This window comes from Tympanuchus pallidicinctus, unplaced genomic scaffold (assembly GCF_026119805.1).
Source record: "Tympanuchus pallidicinctus isolate F22 unplaced genomic scaffold, pur_lepc_1.0 scaffold172, whole genome shotgun sequence".
Classification (NCBI taxonomy): Eukaryota; Metazoa; Chordata; class Aves; order Galliformes; family Phasianidae; genus Tympanuchus; species Tympanuchus pallidicinctus.
In genome coordinates, this window is record NW_026294693.1 from 15456 (window position 1) to 31841 (window position 16386).

The 16386-nt window shown below is 64.9% G+C and overlaps 3 protein-coding genes across 11 annotated transcripts; 1 reads left to right on the top strand and 2 right to left on the bottom strand.

Annotated features, from left to right (window-relative positions):
* Nucleotides 1-340: 340 nt before the first annotated feature.
* Nucleotides 341-4183, bottom strand: FLAD1 (flavin adenine dinucleotide synthetase 1). 2 transcript variants are annotated; one of them, XM_052679371.1, is made up of 8 exons: nt 4014-4181; nt 2891-3650; nt 2427-2574; nt 2222-2320; nt 1954-2143; nt 1515-1588; nt 747-1430; nt 341-465 (listed from the first exon to the last, which is right to left on the bottom strand). In XM_052679371.1, exons 1-7 carry the CDS (start codon nt 4143-4145, stop codon nt 1295-1297), a joined length of 1539 nt encoding a protein of 512 aa, XP_052535331.1. In that variant the 5' UTR covers nt 4146-4181; the 3' UTR covers nt 341-465; nt 747-1294. The 2 variants fall into 2 exon arrangements, with proteins under 2 accessions (XP_052535331.1, XP_052535330.1); XM_052679370.1 differs by lacking the exons at nt 341-465; nt 747-1430 and having other exon boundaries at nt 1534-2143; nt 4014-4183.
* SHC1 (SHC adaptor protein 1) lies at nt 679-16329 on the top strand. 8 transcript variants are annotated; one of them, XM_052679364.1, is made up of 14 exons: nt 5924-5994; nt 7949-8014; nt 12073-12234; nt 12415-12485; nt 12875-12938; nt 13088-13207; nt 13635-13688; nt 13819-13870; nt 14032-14158; nt 14262-14430; nt 14637-14697; nt 14805-14963; nt 15063-15325; nt 15488-16329. In XM_052679364.1, the coding sequence occupies exons 2-14, from the start codon at nt 7976-7978 to the stop codon at nt 15614-15616; spliced, it is 1470 nt and encodes a 489-aa protein (XP_052535324.1). In that variant the 5' UTR covers nt 5924-5994; nt 7949-7975; the 3' UTR covers nt 15617-16329. The 8 variants fall into 8 exon arrangements, with proteins under 8 accessions (XP_052535329.1, XP_052535326.1, XP_052535325.1 ...); XM_052679363.1 differs by having other exon boundaries at nt 5926-5994; nt 14802-14963; XM_052679369.1 differs by lacking the exons at nt 5924-5994; nt 7949-8014 and adding an exon at nt 679-828 and having other exon boundaries at nt 14802-14963.
* Nucleotides 4534-5680, bottom strand: CKS1B (CDC28 protein kinase regulatory subunit 1B). Its single transcript, XM_052679385.1, has 3 exons — nt 5539-5680; nt 4918-5045; nt 4534-4838 (listed from the first exon to the last, which is right to left on the bottom strand). The coding sequence occupies exons 1-3, from the start codon at nt 5595-5597 to the stop codon at nt 4786-4788; spliced, it is 240 nt and encodes a 79-aa protein (XP_052535345.1). The 5' UTR covers nt 5598-5680; the 3' UTR covers nt 4534-4785.
* Nucleotides 16330-16386: the final 57 nt, after the last annotated feature.

A 16386-nucleotide genomic window follows, 5' to 3' on the forward strand; every position in this document is an offset into this window, starting at 1 on the left:
GCGGTGCCCCGTTGTTCCGTGAGTTGGGCTGCAAACCGGATTGTGGGGGTATGTTTTGCTCTGGCCGCTTCCCGGCGGCGGTGGTGCCGGGCGGGCGCGTAGGGTTGGGGCAGGAAACGGCTTGGAAGTCTCTAAACAAGGGACTGAGTCACAGCAGAGATAACCCAGGGGAGGGGGAAGCAGGGCCGCGGCTCCGCGGTCAACAATGGGGCCGGGGACCCCCGGGGGGGGGATGGAGGGTGGGTCTGGGCACGGCAGGGCAGAGACGCAGCAGGTCGAAGTTCTGGGGGTGCACGTGGGCAGGGTGGGGGGACGCTCAGCCCTCGACACACGCAGCCGCTCACACACTGCTCAGGTTTATTGGGGTCGTGGTGCCGGGGGGGCTCAGGGTGGGCCGGGTCCTGGTGTTGGGGGTCCATCGGGTCCAAACCGGGCAGCGCAGAGCCACGGAGGGGCAACAGAATCCTGGGGAGGGGAGAGAAGCACAGGAAGGGTGAGCAGCCCCAGGGGCAGCACAGCCAGGGACCCCTCCTTCACTACGCACCACCGCTGGGACCCCCACATCACCCCCCACCCCCCACAGACCGGCTCCCACACACCCCCACAGCATCGCAGCTGCACCCTCCCCCCTTCCAGCACCACCGCATCCAAATCTCTCCCCCTCACCCTATCGACTTCTTGAACACCGGAACCCCGCACCCCCCACCGCCACCCGGGACCACCGTGACCGGATCCCCACCACTCACCAGCATCCCGGCAGTCCCACCGTGGGGAAGGAGCCGTGCCCTACTCCAGCAGCTCCCGGATGCACCAGCTGCACAGCAGGAGGTAAACGCACTCCCGCAGCACCCGCAGCACCCAGCGGCCGAGCCGCAGCCCCAGGGACGCGTCGCCGGGTGCCGGCAGCGCCACGGCCTGCGCCATCCGCTTCACGGTGCCCGGTGGCCGGGCTGTCGCGGTTCGTAGGAGACGCATGGCAACGGGATCTGAGCGGGGAGGGATCGGCGCGGCCACGCGGAGCCCCGGGCGAGCGCTGGAAATTGCTCCATTCTCTGCGCTTCAAAAGCCGCCACAATGACGCGCACGTGGGGAAAGGGGGGGGGGGGGGAGGCACCGCCTGGGGTCGCTTTTGTTCGGACGCGGCCGCTCTCGTTCCTCCTGCCGGAGCCCCGCACAGCACCAACGGAGCGGCGCAGCCAAGCTCGGGCGAGACGCTGAGCGCAGCGGCTTTATTTAGCGCCGTCCCCAGCAGCGGGGATGACACCTGTGGACGCCATCGGTCTCAGCGCGGCTCTCACCGGCGCGACGTGCGCTCGTCCTCCTCGTTTTCCAGCTCGTAGGCGGGTCTGTAGCTCTCTCGGCCGCTGGCGTCGGTGTAGAGCAGCGCTGGGTTCTTCATTGTGTTGGCCATGGTCCCCAGGGAGGTGTAGCTGTGAGGGGACAGCGCGGCTGTGGGAGGGCTGGAGGGCATCGCCCCCTGCTCTGCCCCTCCTCTGCCTGCTCCCCACACTCACCCCTTGTCGTAGAGGATGCAGTAGGGGACAAAGAGCTTGCGCAGGAACTCCCAGATGTCCCTGTATGTCCAGTCCTGCGGGCAGAATTGGGCAGGGATCGCTGCAGAGGTGGATGCAGAGGCTGCCCCTCGTCTCAGGGAAGGCACTCGGCTCCAGCTCGGCACGCGTGGAGCCCAGCCAGCATCCACTGCCCTCTGCCCACGGCCCCAGAGCGCATCCATCCCTCCCTGAACACGGCAAAAGCCACGGCTGGGCAGGAATGAGCCCCAACCGCCGGCAGCAGCAGTGGGTGTCCCCACTGCGGGGCCACAGCTGGGCAACAAGGCCCTAGGGAGAGGAGAACTGGGCAGAGAAGCCCCCGAGGATGAGGATTCACTCCAAACTCACTCCCAGACAAGCAGGAACAGCCCCGTCCCCATCCCAGATGGCAGCAGCATACCAGCAGTGGGTTCACCCTCATGTACTGGGGCCAGTCGGGGTCCGTCATGCACATGGGGGTCAGGGTGCACGAGTAGGGGTCGGTGCGCCGCGTGCCCATCAGGACGGCCTCCAGCTGCGGCTGCTGCTCCTTCAGGGTGAGCAGGGCGTCCCGGATGGAGCCCTCCACCGTGCACAGCTGGATCTTGTACCTGGAGGGCAGGACAGGCAGCTGGCATCGGGGCGGGCCGCGCCGCTTGCGCCCAGCTGGCCCTCAGCGCCCCCCGTACCTCCGCACGGTGGCCTGGATGAACTGCTCCATTTCAGGGAAGGGAGACACGATGCGGATGTAGAGCACCTTCAGCTTCTCCTGCCTCTCCGGGTACCGCCTGGGGGGAGAGCCACCAAGGGCAGCCATGAGAGACGCGAGGCAAAGCAGGCAGAGCAGGGCAGAGAGCCCCGAGCAGCCCTGAGGAACCCAGCGCCCCGCAGTACCTCTCCACGGCAGCGTGGACCAGGTGCAGCAGGGCTGTGCAGTCCTTGCCCCCGTTGAAACCCACGCAGAGCTGCGCTAGGCTGTACCGCTCCAAAGCCTCCTCGATAGTCCTCAGTGCTGCTGCCACCTTCTGTCCCAGAGCCGAGCCTGCTGAGAGGGGACAGTCGGTGCCTGCTGGCGCTGCCCAAGGCCGCGCTGCCACGGCTCAGCCCCAAGGCCCAGCTCCTTCCTGCAGTGCCTCATCTCCTCTCCAGGCACAGCCCAGAGCTGCTGCTGGCACCGCGTCCTGCAGCCAAGAGCTCGCGTGTCCCTAAGGCACAACCATCCCCCTACCCAGCAAGGGGACGAGGCCAACCCCAAAGAGAACTCGATGCAAATTCCACCCCCGGGCTGCTCTTGCCACTGCCTCGGCCCCTCCGCGTCTGCAGGAGCAGCACAAGGACCCCAGCTGCAGCTGCTGTACCTGACTCAGCCAAGGCATAGACCTCAGTGGAAGCCCTCGAGACGCAGTCAGTCACCAACGGCACCACCACGCCAGGCGGCAGCTTCTCCATCAGGAAGCCGTGTGCCTCCTCCAGGTGCTGCTCCGACTCGGAGTCCAGCGTCAGCTTCACACGGTAATAATTGTTGGCCCAGTCCGGGTAGGAACCCAAACTCACACGGCCCTGAAAGCTGGCGTTGGCCTGATCCAGCACGGGAGCAATCTGCACCTCATCAGCTGCCACGTAGATGGCACGGGAGTGGAAGCAGGTCTGCTCACTGCGGAAAAGATGGCTGAGACCATCCAGGGCACGTTCCATCAGTGCTGGGATGCCCGGGAAGATGTAGACGTTACGGACACTAACCAGAGGATACTTGAAGGCACTGCCTGTCAGTCGGTCCGTGCCATAGTTGAGGCGTGAGGACTCAGGGATGCGAGCCAGCTTCATCTCAGGGCACTGCATGTCCGTCTTGCCGAAGAATTTATGCACCAGGGCCACCAGCTCCGGGTGCGGGGCCACCTTCTCCCCAAAAGCTTTGGCCACGGCCTCGAAGGTGACGTCGTCGTGCGTGGGGCCGATGCCCCCCGAGGTCAGCACGAAGGTGAAGCGGGAGGCGAAGGCGGCCACTTCAGCAGCGATGGCGTCCACCTCGTCGGGCACCACGGAGACACGGGCCACGCGCACACCCAGCGCACGCAGCCGCCGGCACATGAAGAAGGAGTTCGTGTCCTGAGTGTGGCCCTGAGGGGAAGGGCAGCTGCAGTGAGACCAGGCCTGGCTGAGGCACGAGCCCAGGCCCAAGCTCCAGGTCAGACCCCCAGGGCCGACCTCAGGCCTGAACTCCTGGACAAACACCAGGACAGAGTCCAGGACAGAGCCACAGATCCAAGCCCCAGGCCAGGCTGCAGGCCTGACCCCACACCGGAACCCCAGGCCTGGAGCCCAATCCTGACTCCCAGGCCAGACCCCCAGGCGAGAAACCCAGGCCCAAACATCCGGCCCGACCCCAGACCCAAACCCCCGGCCGCAGTCCCTGAGCGCAGCCCTCTGGCCCAGCCCGACTCCAGGCTCGGCCCAGCCCCCAGCCGCAGGCCCCGCTCTCACCTTGAGGATCTCATCCCCGATGATGATGATCCCGGCGGTGGAGGCGGAGCTGTGCCCGGCCATGGCTCTGCAGGCCGCGTTCCGCCGCGCGGTACCGAGCAGAGCCCCCACAACCCGCAGCGCCGCCCGCATGAACCCCGCCGAACCGAACCGGTTCCGCCACGCCGCCACCTCCCCGCGCTCCTATTGGTCGGGGCGAACGTACGTCACGAGGCTCTGCGAGCTCTGATTGGTTGAGGGCGGACAGAGCCACTGCGGGGGGCGGTCCTACCGCTCCCCCTTCCCCCATAGCGCCATGGACTCGCCCGGCACACGTGCGCTTCCCCTCCCCCCTCCCGCCTTCCCCGCCCCGTTATCCCGGAGCCCTCCCGCCCTATGAACCCTTCCAACACCCTCTCTCCGGTCACAGCTACACCAGAACCACCCGGGGGAGGGAGGGCTGTTCCTGAGCACCGGGAGCTCTTCCTGCCTCCCACCTCCCTCCCTCTCCCCCCAAAGGCAGAACAGCAGCGCACAGCAGTTCCCAAATATCCTTTTATTGAAGCTTTTGAGAACCCCGACCCCACAGCGCGGTGCCCGGGGCTGAGCCGCTGCAGGTGCCCAGATGGCACTGAGTTCATGAGCATCTTAGGGACCCAGTGGCTCTGCCCCAACCGGGAAAGCTCCCAGGAACAGAGGGTGCGAGAGAGGAGGAGAAGAAAGAGGATGATGGTGATGATGAAGGTGCTTTGTAGCCCAGGCAGATGAAGGCTGCAGCCAGCCCAGGGAACGCTCACTTCTCTGGCTTCTTGGGCAGCGGCCGTCGGAAGAGGAGGATGTGTGGCTCTGTGGGGACGTAGCACAGGATGAGGCTGGGCTGTGGGATGGGAGCTCGCATCCCGTAGGGCAGCCATACGGGACTCACCTGGCTCGTGGATCATGTAGTGCACCCAGCCCTGGCTCTGCTGCACACCCAGGTTCCGCCACTCCGATTCAGACATCAGGTGGGTTTTGGGCACCAGCTTGGCGATGTCTTTGGGCAGCATCACATGCCTGCGGCCGGGGGCTGCTCAGCCGGGGGCACTCTCCCGGTGCACCCCCCCTTCCCCTGCCCACCCTCTTAGGCTCAGATCCCCCTCCCATTCCCATATCGTTGTTCCTCCCCCTTCCTCCTCAGGCCCAGACCCTTTGCCTCCCCCCACTTCCACCCCACTCCCCTCTTAGGCCCGGACCCGGTACTCCCCACCCCCCCAGATCCAAACCCGGTGCCTCCCCCCCCCTCATTGTCTCCCACTACTCCCCCCCCTCCTCCCCTCAGGCCCAAACCTGGTGCCCCCCCCCCATCCCCTTCAGGCCCAAACCCGGTACAGCCCGTCCCCCCCAGTCCCTCATCCCAGCCGACCCTTCCATACTAACAAACCCCCCCTCCGTTTCCTGTTGCCGGAAGGACGCCATTACCGGGGACCCCCCTCCCCAACAAACAGCCGTTATCCTCCTCCCCCCCCCATCAGACAACGGTTACCGCTCCTCCCCCGCTTCTCCTCACCGGTACTCGAACTCTTCGTCGTCATACTTGTCGGAGTAGTAGATCTGCTTGTGCGCCATGCCGCCCGCGGTCCGCCCCTTTCCCGGCAGCCCCCGCCGCGCCCCTCTCCTCAGCTCCCGGCGGCCGTTGGTTTTTCCCCCCCGCCCCCCTCCCCCCAACGGTGCTTTCAAACACCGCCGCCCCGCGCGCTCATTGGTCCGCTCCGCAAAGGCGGGACGAGCGATTAGGAAGCTGATTGGTCGACGGTCGAGCGGATACGCCCCTTCCGCTCAGGCTCGGGCGCCGCCTTCCGGTGGCCCGCCGGTTCGCGCGTCACGTGACGGGGGCGCGGTGAGGCCGCGGTGGAGGGGCGTGGGCCGGAAGTGAGTGGCGGCGTGGCGGGGGGAGGGCGCTCGGTGCGGGGCGCTGCGGCCGCCGGGACCGGAGGAGACCGGCGCGTAGACCCATGGTGCCCCGGTGAGCGTGCGGGTCGTCCTAGGACGGGTTGGGCTTCGTGCGGTGCTGCGGTGCGGCCTGCACGGCCTGCGAGAGCGGCCCGGGCCTTGAGGGGCTGCCGGTGGTTCCGTAGGCCCCGGGCTCGGCGGGGCGGGCCGGGCTTTGAGCTGCTGCGGAGCTTCCGGGGCTGCTGGGCTGAACCCGACCCGCTCGTCCCCACCCACGGTGGGGTGATGGGAGTCACCGAGTGGGGAAGCGGTGGCGTCGGGCTGCCCGTTCCCGGTGTTACCGGGGCCGGGCGCTGCCGGTGGTTGTGGGGGAATCACTGATCGCCTCCGTGCTGCTCGGAGGTCCCGGAGCTCCCGGTGCCACGGTGGGGGTGTGTGTGAGGTCCGTCTGTCGGTGTGTCACCGTTGCCGGTTCCCGGGGCTGGCAGCAACCGGGGAGCTCAGAATGGGGACGGACCGACCCCGATTGGAGCAGAGCACCGGCCGTGCTCGTGTGCAACCTCCCTTGAAGGGACAGAAGGGACGGGTAACCGGGACAGAGCGGGCTGAGGTGGAAGTGCCCCATTCCAGACCATTGTCCTCACACAGCAACGTTGCTGTGTCCGTGTGTCCGTCCGGCCTGGGCCGTTCCCAGATCTCCAGGTCACTGGGTGTCCCTCACGGGCTGAGGAAACGTGGCCCCGCTCCTTCCTGTAGGATTAAAGCTGTGCAAAGGGCAGATTTCTCAGTGCTTTGCCCTCTCTGGAGCTCTGCACGGTTCAGCTGAGGCGCTGCCACAACGAAGATCGAGGAACGAGCGGCTCTGCAACCACACCACGAGCTTCTGGAGGATGGGGAGAGCCCAGAGCAGCACCCTTGGGCGTCAGGGCTGCTGAGGAGGCCGTGCTGAGGTCAGGTTGTGGCCCTGCGCTGCCCTGTGCCTCTCCAGCCTGGCTGTTTTATGGCCGTACACCGTCGCCGTTCAAACCCAGCCCTTTCTCCTCCTGCTGGCTTTTGGCACAGTGCTCTTCTCCTTTCCCTGCCTCTAACCTCGGCCCCAGAGTCCAAAGGGCCTCGTCATTTCTGCGCTTCCTCTGCAGTGAGTGATCTGCAATTGCTGCCTGCCTGGCCCTGCCCAGGACGGGGCTGCGGCGGCCAAACGGCCCCTCTTATCTCACTGCCCCCCGGGCTAATCCCATTAGCGCCCGCCTGGGCTCCGGCGCTGGCTTTGCAGGCCCCAGATAAGGATGTATGATTGCTGCAAGGAAGTAAATCGTGTTTGTTGTCCTGTTCTGCTTGGCTGGCCCGGCCCCAAACGGCTCCGTGGTGAGGGTGGGAGCGGCGCAGGGCTGGCTGGGGAGGGCAGGGGCGCTCATTGTGCTCCTGCTTTGCTCGCTGTGTTTTCCTTTCACCGCTGCCCTTCTCCCAGAGCTTCCTGCCCCTCCTGGCTCTGCTCACGTCTGCCCTTCCGTGGCCCCTTTCCACCGTTCCTTCCTAACACCAGGATCCGTTTCACACGCTCCTGTGGCCACATCCTGGCTCCTCCCTGGGGACTTTGTGCGTCCTTTTGGAGTAGGTGCCAGCCTGGGGGGCGGCGTGGGCAGGAGCGGGGCACTCCTCCATGTCTCAGCACTTCTCGTCCCTCTCCTTTTGTGCCCTCTATTTTTGGGTCCTGACAGCTACAGGGCAGAGCGTTTATTTCAGGTCACAGAGTGACCGTAAACGAAGTCCTTTTGCTTTGGGGGCACTGCCAACAGGTGGCTGCCGACACCATTTGCCTGCAGGCAAGATCTGAGCAGAGCCAACCTCGTCCCCCCCGTTTTGTCCCCGTGCTCCCAGAGCATCCCGGCACCATCCTTCCCATGACAGGGCCGTCGAGGAGGGGGTTTCCCTGGGTCTCTCTCTGCCCCCCGTCTGCCTGCGGTCAGTGAGAAGCAGCTCTGCCTGCAGCAGGGCTGGCTAACTCGCTGTTTGTCCCTGAACCGCAGGTCGGGCTGCCAGACCAGAGGGGCTGAATGTTTGTTCCCTGCCCTCCGCCGGCGATGGAGTACGTGGTAAGGCCGGCCAGCGCTCGGGACTTCGGTGGAAGGGCTAGGTGGCTTCGGTGGCGGATCCTGCCTCCCCTCCCCCTTCACCACCGGGGCCCAGCCTCAATTCCAGGCCTCCTCCGCTGGTTCTTTTTGTTTTTTCCCCTGCCCCTATGCCAACAAGGCTGCTGGGAAGTTCAGAGAGGTCGCACGCAGACGCCGTGTGACGCTGTAGTGGTGTTTAGGGGAAAATCCAGCTCGTGGCTGGCTCTCGGCCTTTCTCTTTGCTCTCCCCGCCGTGCTGCAGGAGGACGGGGCACGGCAAGGGCTCCGTCTCCCCGTGTTGGGATTCGGGGGTCTCCTGCCCTCCGTGTGCCGACAAGCTGCGTACGTGTGGCAGCCCCTGTGCCTGCGTGCGCCTCGCCGTGACTTCTTGCCAAACCGCTCTTGTGTTCCAGCTCTCTGACTCAGCTCCTGCTTTGTGTTTCCTGGGAGGACGGCAGGGCTGCGAGCAGAGCCCGGGGAAACGCAGGATCCTCCAAAGCAGAGCGCTGGGCACAGCTTTCAATTTGCTGTGCTGCGTCCCCACTCTGCTCCTCATCCCCTGGGCTGTGCACGAGGTCACCTGCAAGCACGCAGTGTCCCCCCGTCCTGCACATAAGCAGGATCTGGTCGAGCCCTGGCTTCCAGCCGTGAGGAGCCGCTCTGCTGCAGGGCTGGGAGCGCGTTGCCAGCCGGTCTGGCAAGAGGAAGGGCTGCTGGTTGCTGCTCGGGGGCTGCAGGACCCGATTCCGTGGGGCTGCGCACGTCTCGGTTTGCCTTCGGTGCTCTGTGGCCCCTGGGCTGTGATTCCTGAGGTGGGCTTTGGGGCTGTGGCAGTTGGGTCTGGGAGCCGATGCTGGTGGGGATGTGAGTGCGCTGTTTGGCCTCGGCTTCGATGCCGGAGGTTCTGATAAAATCAAGAGTTCTTCTGTTTGGTAGAAAGGAGATCTGTGAGAAGCAGGCACAGCTCGGGGCGCTGCGTGCGCCGGGAATTGCTGCTCCCTGCCCTGCTGCCTGTCTGGGCTGGGTCAAAAAGACCCTTTGCCCCTTTTCCAGCTCTCCTCAAGCAGCAGCCAGCCCCTGTTTGCAGATGCCTGCAGCCTTTCTAACAGCAGGACGAGGGGAAATGGATCCAAGTTGAAGGAGGGAAGATTTCAGTTGGATGTTAGGGGGAAGTTCTTCCCAAGGAGAGCAGTCAGGCCCTGGAACGGGCTGCCCAGGGAGGCTGTGATGCCCCGTCCTTGGCCGTGTTCAAGGCCAGGTTGGACGGGGTCCTGGGCAACCTGATGTGAATGTGGATGTTTGGTGGCCCTGCTGGGCAGGGGGTTGGAACTACGTGATCCTTGAGGTCCCTTCCGACCCGGGTGATTCTGTGATCTGTGATTCTGATTCTGTGAACCCATAGGAACCAAGAGGACCCATAGAGCCCCATAGGAACCCATGGGAACCCATAGAACCCATAGGAACCAAGGGGACCCATAGGAACCCATCCAAGTTGAAGGAGGGAAGATTTCAGTTGGATGTTAGGGGGAAGTTCTTCCCAAGGAGAGCAGTCAGGCCCTGGAACGGGCTGCCCAGGGAGGCTGTGATGCCCCGTCCTTGGCCGTGTTCAAGGCCAGGTTGGACGGGGTCCTGGGCAACCTGATCTGAATGTGGATGTTTGGTGGCCCTGCTGGGCAGGGGGTTGGAACTGCGTGATCCTTGAGGTCCCTTCTGACCCGGGTGATTCTGTGATTCTGTGGGTACTGTGCCAGGTGGGACCCCCAGCCCCACATCCGCAAGCCGGTCGGGTCCCTGGGGGCAAACCCCGCTGCCTTGAGCCTCCCTAACGCCGCCCAGCAGAGCAGGGCTGGCGGGTCCCTGCTTCCTGGCTCCCCGGCCCCGGGTTTCCTGCCTTTCTTCGGAGCCATCTTGCTGCAGGCCATGGGAAGGTCATGGCACTGAGCGGCCGCGGGGCCCCCGGGGGGGACGGAGCGCTTCGTGGGACGGCTGCTGCGGCACCGAGGTGGGGGCTGCCGGGCTGTGGGACCCGCTGGCATCGGAGCCCCGCACCGTGCGGGATCCCAGCTATTCCAGGCTGCTCCCTGCCCTCCGTTTCCCTGTCTCTGGGGCTGCGTGCCGACGGTTGGGAAGCAGGACGGCAGGTTTCGCTCCTGTGCTGGGGCTGAGCGGGGTGAGCGCTTCCCTTGGGCTGGATTTCTCTGGTTTCAGCTCGGTGGAGGAGTGCCCTGGCCCACACAGAGGGCGCCTGGCGTGGGTCAGAGGGACCCGGAGACCCCGGGGGGGGGAAGAAGAGGAGAATCATGAAACAGCTTGGGTTGGAAGGGGCTTTAAAGACTGTAAATTCCAACCCCGAGAGGCTGGAGGGGGGATTTCTGAGCTCCCCCATTGGCATGCCGGTTTGCGTCAGGTGGGGAAGAAGGGGCAGAGGGCAGATTTGCCCCGGTGCCCCCCACCACAAAACGGGGCTTTTGCCCAGCTCTGGAAATGGGGAAGATTTGCCCTGGCGCCAGCTCTGGCTTTTCCCCAGCTCCCGCAAGCTCCGCCTGTGACCTTGATTTTTCTGCTCCAGATCCTCGCTGGGTCCCCACCCCTCCTTACGAGCCCCTCCTGCGCTGCCTCCCCATCCCCGCACAGCACAGCACAGCCGGCTCACAGCCTGTGAGTCAGCACAGCCCTTCCGATCAGCGGCAGCCCCTTCTCTCCTCCGGGAGGAGCCGGCGTGCGGGAAGCGGCAGCCATCGGCGGCTCCCAGCGGCTCCGTGCCGCAGCCCCGCGCTGAGCCCGGCTTCTCCCTCGCTGCGCCCACCTGTATCCTCCTCCCGGCTGCCTTCCTCCTCCTCTGCCAGCCTGGAGCCGAGCTGGACGTCCCTGCATCCCGAGGCTTGCTGGCATCGCGTTTCCCCCCGGCTTCAGCCGCCTCTCCCCCCGGCGATCCCGGAGAGCCAACGGCAGCTGCCCGCCGCCGGCACGTGGCTCGCGTAGCGCCGGCCGCCACAGAAGGACCTTGTTTGCTCCTGGACCGTGCTCTGAGCAGGGCTGGGCTGGGCTCGGATGTGCTCTGTGGCTGCCTTGTCTCAGGGCTTTAAATATTCATGCTTTTGATTTCCTCTGAGCTGCTGGCAACCGCTTGCGAGCACAGGGGCCGGAGCGAGCCGGCAGGGGCGGAGGGGCAGCGCTTCGGGACCTCGTCTGTGGGGCACGGGGAGCTGTGCTGAGCCCCTGCTGGAGACAATGGGATTCGGCGCGGGTCCGGTTCAGGAGCGGCGTGGGGCAGTGGGGCTTGAGGACCTCCCGGCTGCGTGCTGAGCCCCCTCGCCGGCCGCTCCGTGCGGCCCCTGGCTGTAACCACAGCCTCGCTTCCTCCCCTCTGCACCCGGAGCAGGGGTTGCTCTCCATCCGCCCGGATCGCTGACGCTGGTTGCTATCGATCGGCTTTTGACGGCGTGGAGCCGGGCGGCCCCTGCTGCGCCTCCTCCTCGTGAGCCATGCGGGGCTGCTGGGCACCGGGCACGGAGCTCGGCCTCGATCGGAGCCTGGGGGAGGATTCCAGGAGGCTGTAGGCGCTCAGACGCTCCGTGGGGTCGCAGTGAGGGGTGGGCATGCGCCAGCCCTTCTCGCCTCTCTCCGCCATGGATCTCCTGCAGAAGAGCAAATACAGCCACCTGAGGAACGAGTCTGTCTCCTCCCTGGAGGAGGCGGTGGGAGCCTTGGGGACCCCGGCGTCCCCGGTGGAATCCCTGGCGGGCACGCGGTCTCTGCCTGGCTCCCTGTCGTCCTCCTCCCTCAGCCCCATGCTGCCTCTCGGGGAGCTCTCGTCCGAGTCGGAGGACAGCCCCACCACCCTCTGCTCTTTCTTCCCCAAAATGGCCAACCTGAAGCTCTCGAACCCAGCCAACCTGCTCAGCCTACGGGGCTCATCGGCTGGCAGCCTCAAAGATGCCGGGAGCTCGGGGCAACCCGTCCTCACCGGGACGCTCACACCGGCACCGGGGGGAACAACCGGCCCAGACTCAGCGGGACCTGTCACTGTCTGTTCCCAGGATATGAACAAGCTGAGCTGTGCCAAGAGGACGCGGGTGGAAGGCGGCCAGCTGGGTGGTGATGAATGGACCCGCCACGGCAGCTTTGTCAATAAGCCCACGCGTGGCTGGCTGCACCCGGATGACAAGGTCATGGGTCCTGGGGTCTCCTACCACGTCAGGGTGAGTGCTGGGGCATCTCTGAGGGGTGGGAGCGGGTTTTGGGGGGGGGCTCCTGGTGTGCTTGTGGAGACGAACACTGCAGTGTGGGCTTGGTGGGGACCTGTGCTCCTTGCTTGCACACGGGGAGGTGGGGGAGTAAAACTGAGCCAAGCCCAGTGCTGAGCCCGCTCTCCTCCACAGTACATGGGCTGCGTAGAAGTCCTTCAGTCCATGAGGGCTTTGGATTTCAACACCAGGACTCAGGTCACCAGGTGAGCCCCAGGGCTGTGCTGGGGGGCTTGGGGCTGCTGGGTTGGGTGCGGAGGTGGAAGCAGGCTGTGTGCAGCCATGGAGGAAGCTGCCTGGAGATCGATGAGCCTGTCAATGAGCTTGGTCAGGCAGGAAGCACTCCTGCAGCTGCATCAAATATTAACAGCTTCTTCTTCCCCTGTCCCTGCCGGGTCTGGGAGTCAGCCTGCACTGCCCGAGGGCTTCCCTTTTGTTTCTCGCTTAACCCTGTCCCTTCTGCACTGGTCCCCGTGTCTTCTGCCCAGCAGCGCCCCGTAATCGTGGCACTGATAGCAGGGCTTTGTCCCTGTGCTGGTGCAGGAGGGGACAACGGGGGGACCCCCAGGTTGACACCTTGCTTTGCTCCCTGCAGGGAGGCCATTGGCCTGGTGTGCGAGGCCGTGCCCGGTGCCAAGGGAGCAGTGAGGAGGAGGAAGGTGAGGCTGGACCTGGGGAGCTGCTGGTGGGAGCGTTTTGAGAGCTGAATCTCAATGCAACCAGCAGTGCTCAGGGGCTCTGATTGCCCCCGTGGCTCAGCTGGAGTGGGGGTGGAGATGAGTTGCTCAACGCTGCCGTTTTCCCCCAGCCCTGCGGCCGCTCTCTGAACTCCATCCTGGGCAAAAGCAACCTGAAGTTCGCCGGCATGCCCATCACCCTGACCATCTCCACCAGCAGCCTCAACCTCATGGCCTCTGACTGCAAGCAGGTGAGAGCGGGGAGCTGCTGGGGGCTGCATTGCTGACTTGAAACGAGCAGGGATCTGTGCATCCCCTCCAGGCCCTGCTGGGGTTGTTCCCATTCTCCTCGGGGATGTGTGGGTGCCTGTGTTTCCTGCTGAGCGCTCCTCTCCCGGTCCAGAATGTCCCACCCCACCCATTCCTGGTGGCAAAGGGATCTGAGCAATACCCTGAATGCCCTGTGGGATCCGTCCCTTGAGACCTCGAGACTTCCCCGGCCTTGGAGGTCTCTTAGTTTTGAGCCAGGTCTCAGTAGCTCTTCTGGTGTCTCAGCCCCCTTCTTCTGGTTGCCTGTGGGCTCCTGGAGCTTGTAATCCCCACACTGGGCCAGTCCCAGGGAAAGTGTGCCAGGCTGGGCACTGAGGAGCTGCACCTAACAGTGCTTCTGTCTTGCAGATCATTGCCAACCATCACATGCAGTCCATCTCCTTCGCTTCTGGGGGCGACCCGGTGAGTACTGAGGTTCCCCATCTGCACATCCTACGCTGTGCTGGGGATCAGAGCCTCTCCTGCCTTCTCCCCACAGTCTCAGGCGCTGTGCTCGCCAGCAGCCCTGGCTCACCACCACCCTCTCCCACAGGACACAGCTGAATACGTTGCCTACGTTGCCAAAGACCCCGTCAACCAGAGAGGTGAGGCTGGAATTGCAAGAGCTCCATTCTGGGGAAGATTTGGTGCAGCACAGTGGGAATTGGGTCCCTGCAGGGAATCTCTGGGGTGCACAGGGTGGGATCAAGGGGTGCAGGATTTGACTCTGAGCTTCCCTGCTCTCATCTTGCCGTTCCCTTCCCAGCCTGCCATATCCTGGAGTGCCCTGAGGGTTTGGCCCAGGATGTCATCAGCACAATTGGGCAAGCTTTCGAGCTGCGCTTCAAGCAGTACCTGAAGAACCCCCCAAAGCTGGTGACACCCCACGACAGGTAAGGGAAGGGAGAGACGGGGGGTGCCTGAGGTCTCTCGATGCTGGGAAAGGACGCAGCCCTGGCTGCTGTCAGCCGTTCAGCTGTGCTGCGCCCCCCCCAGGATGGCAGGGTTTGATGGCTCAGCCTGGGATGAGGAAGAGGAGGAGCCTGCCCCGGATCACCAGTACTACAACGACTTCCCCGGCAAGGAGCCTCCTATCGGGGGGGTCGTGGACATGCGGCTGCGGGATGGGGCTGCGCAGACCCCCAATCACCTGGGGGCCACGCTGGTAAGATGCTGAGCACGTCTCTGCAGGGAGCTGCTGGGGAGGTTCTGCTATACAGGGGAGACGCAAGGACCCCGACTGTGGGGCTGTGGGCTGCACAGAATCCACGCCACGCTTCTGTCCAGCACCTCTGGCAGCCCAGCCTGGGGATTTGGGGAGGGCTGAGAGTGCAGCAAGATCCATTGGGCTGACCGTGTGCCTCTCTGCAGCCTGTTGGCCAGACGTCTGGTGGGGAATTTGACCCCCGGAAGCAGCACGGTCCCTCTCAAGGTAACGTGATGGATGCGGCTGCCCCCATGTGCTTTCCTGGTCCCAAAGTGCTCCAGCAGCAAGCCCTGATACCTGAGCACTGCTGACCACGGCTCTCTTTGCAGCAGGAAGAGAGAAATACCCGCCTGCAGCATCCGGCCGCACGGATCTGTTTGATGACCCATCTTACGTGAACGTGCAGAACGTGGACAAGACACGCCAAGCAGCAGCTGCAGGCAGCCCTGCGACAGCCAACGGCAGTGCGCAGCGAGACCTCTTCGACATGAGTGAGTGGGGCAGCAGCTGTGGTCGTTCCCAGGCTGTGCAGTCCGTCCTGGATGCCTGGGGCTGAGTGACGGACCCCCTTCCTCTCTGTTCTCCTGCAGAGCCGTTCGAAGATGCCCTGCGTGCCCCCCAGTCTGCGCCCGTGAGCGTTCCGCCTGCCCAGGTTGTGGCTTCCATGGAGGAGCAGCTGAGGAGGGAGCCTTGGTACCACAGGAAGATGAACCGCAAGGAGGCTGAGAAACTGCTGAAGGTGAACGGAGATTTCCTGGTGAGGGAAAGCACCACCACCCCCGGGCAGTACGTGCTGACCGGCCTGCAGGGTGGGCAGCCCAAGCATCTGCTGCTCGTTGACCCCGAAGGAGTGGTGAGTCCCCATGACCCCAAAGCCTGGGGGTCACATATCTCCCCACCGCTCCCCCACCTTGGGGACACCTTTGGGCTGGTTTAGGGGATGGAGGAGGCCTGGCGGAGCATGGAGGGAACTCCTGGGGATATCAGCAGCCTTCTGAGTTCCCTATCCCTCCAGGTCCGGACAAAAGATCACCGTTTTGAGAGCGTCAGTCACCTCATCAGCTACCATATGGACAATCACCTGCCCATCATCTCAGCTGGCAGCGAGATGTGCCTGCAGCAGCCGGTGGAGAGGAGACTGTGAGCTCCTGGGGGCCTCGGTGCGCTCCCCCCCAGCCCTGCTTCCCACCCTGGGGAGCACTTGGACTCAGCCGGGGCTGAGCGTGGACTGCCTTGGGGATGGGCCTCACCCTCCCCCCACCACACGAAGCTGGCGGCCCTGGGCTGCGGGCAGTGTGGTGTGAGCTGCCTGCGGGGCCGGGGGCTGGTGGTGCCAAAGCCCCCTCCTCTCCTCCCAGCTCCAGCCTTCGCACAGCTGCTCCGCTCGTACCAAATCCCGCCCCCATACGGTGTCACCGCTGGGGCACGAGCCCGGGGCCGGGCCCTGCTCCAGCCTGCTTGGAACTGGGGGTGGCCGGGCTTCGTCCGGTGAGCAGCACCAGCCCCGGGGGTGGGGTGGAGGGGGGGGTTGGGGGCTCACCCAGGGCTGGGCCCTGCGCTCTGCTCCCCAAGCACAAGGCCCGGCCGGCCGCGCACCGAATGTACCCGATCACTTTATGTGTAACTGTGCCTTGACCCCGCAGGTCCCACACATATATGCAATGCAGCCGGGCAGGGGGCGAGGGCTGACAGCTCCCGCGTGCCCTCCGGGCCCCGCCAAGCCCCTTCTCGGGCACCTCTCTTTCTGCCGGGCCCCACTGCATGCACCTCGACCCCCCGAAGCCAAAGCGCAGCCCTGCCCCGGCCCCGCTATAACCAAAGGATCCGGCGGTTCGTATTAAAGTTGGTATTTCTTTACGCTGCGGCTGCTGTGTTGGGGCTGAGGCTGGGTGGCGGCCGTGCACCCCTTCGGGC